Source organism: Limulus polyphemus, unplaced genomic scaffold (assembly GCF_000517525.1).
Source record: "Limulus polyphemus unplaced genomic scaffold, Limulus_polyphemus-2.1.2 Scaffold7177, whole genome shotgun sequence".
Taxonomy (NCBI): Eukaryota; Metazoa; Arthropoda; class Merostomata; order Xiphosura; family Limulidae; genus Limulus; species Limulus polyphemus.
The window spans coordinates 27,367-29,273 of record NW_013672787.1 but is presented as its reverse complement, the minus strand read 5'-3'; the positions used below and the strand labels follow the sequence as shown (position 1 = coordinate 29,273).

Sequence of the window (1,907 nt, the reverse complement as noted above, 5' to 3'; positions counted from 1 at the left end):
TAAGTTCAACCCATTATAGTTTAATTTCTAATGTAAACCATTAAATTGATCTAAGTTCAACCCATTGTAGTTTAATTTCTAATGTAAACCATTAAAGTGATCTAAGTTCAACCCATTGTAGTTTAATTTCTCCCTGTAATTTTGTGTGCAATGTTAACTATTTTCAGTTCTGAACTTACAATTCCATATTAACAGCTATTTCTTGCCTATCTATATTAGAGTTTCTTTTGTCATAATTTATAAAATGTGGGATTTAACTTGTAAACTCTTTAAGAGATATTTTTACAATTGCAAGACTAAGAAGTATAGAAACCCCCTTTACCTTTTGAGTGAGAATGATCAGAAGTTTCTGAAACACGCCTACAAAGTCAATGAATAGGTCCACAGAGTGCCTAGTAAGTACAGAAATACAAGATCTTAAGAAACGTGTCTATAAAACAAGAACAGATTAGCATATTTTCCCATACATCTCATTGAATTGACTTAGGATCTCAATAACACAACTAGTACAGAACTCCAAACCATAACACTTATATAAAACAAACACGTGACTGACCAAAGAAAGGAAAATTTGTACAACTAGACAGAAACTATTAAACATGATGGCCAATCAGTGCAACTCACTTAAAAGGAAGAAATCAAACTGACAGAGGATGTTTTATGTCAAAAGAGGCACTTTTGAAACTTGATTGAGGAAGCATATTATGCTAACATAATAAGTTGGCAAACACCGAATTGTAAGAATAATCAAGCGATTTATTTTGGGAGGAAAATAAACGTTTCAACAAACCATTGGTCCATGTGGCTTCAAGTAACACGAAGACGACAGACAGACCAATGTTCTGTCTAAACATATAGTAAGTTCCCTCCAAAAAAATAAATCACTATTATTATTAACTTATTATTAATCATTTATGAAGTTAAGTAAATATTTGAGTAAGTAGCTACTTTCTTTATAAAGGATTACATGCACCTTCTGGGGTGAAAACAAAATAAACTGTGCTTTGAAACAACAAAACTATATAAAAAAACACACTCATATGGTTCTATGGAGTTTCGAGATAAGTTTTGAGCCCATTTAACGTAAATAGGGTGACTTTTGTTTTATCAGATACTGTTCAGCTGTAACAGAAACCTAACGCTTTGACTCTAGAGAAAACAAAATTATTATCAGTTTCAAATTTTTCTGAATTAAAACTGATGATTATGGTTCTTTAACATCGTACAACGTTCTTCCTGAATCTTATTTATAAACTTAACCTCATAATTATAATTGTTAGTATAATTAATATTGCCATCAAAGTTTATAGTTTCACAAAAATTGTTTATAACATAGATACATCTCCGTACTTACCTGATGAAGTCACGATCGCCCATGCGACACTTTTCAATTATAAGCTGAGTATCGTACAGAATGAAACCACACATTACTGCCAGTCCAAGGTAGAGATGTATCTGTAAAAAAACCAGCAAGTTTCATACAAAAATATCTATAATTATCAAGTATAAGCTGAGTATCGTACAGAATGAAACCACACAGTACTGCCAGTCAAATGTTCGTACAGAATGAAACCACACAGTACTGCCAGTCAAATGTTCCTACAGAACGAAACCACACAGTACTGCCAGTCAAATGTTCGTACAGAATGAAACCACACATTACTGCCAGTCAAATGTTCGTACAGAATGAAACCACACAGTACTGCCAGTCAAATGTTCCTACAGAATGAAACCACACAGTACTGCCAGTCAAATGTTCCTACAGAATGAAACCACACAGTACTGCCAGTCAAATGTTCCTACAGAACGAAACCACACAGTACTGCCAGTCAAATGTTCCTACAGAACGAAACCACACAGTACTGCCAGTCAAATGTTCCTACAGAACGAAACCACACAGTACTGCC

The 1,907-nt window shown here is 33.7% G+C and overlaps 1 protein-coding gene across 1 annotated transcript in view; it reads right to left on the bottom strand.

Annotated features, from left to right (window-relative positions):
- Positions 1–1,907, bottom strand: part of LOC106474403 (probable Bax inhibitor 1) — a 16,329-nt gene that overhangs the window by 2,796 nt on the left and 11,626 nt on the right. The window contains exons 6-7 of the mRNA XM_013935094.2: positions 1,355–1,455; positions 323–392 (exon numbers count right to left, since the gene is read on the bottom strand). Of these exons, the coding sequence (XP_013790548.1) occupies positions 323–392; positions 1,355–1,455 (171 nt within the window). The remainder of the gene's footprint in view (positions 1–322; positions 393–1,354; positions 1,456–1,907) is intronic.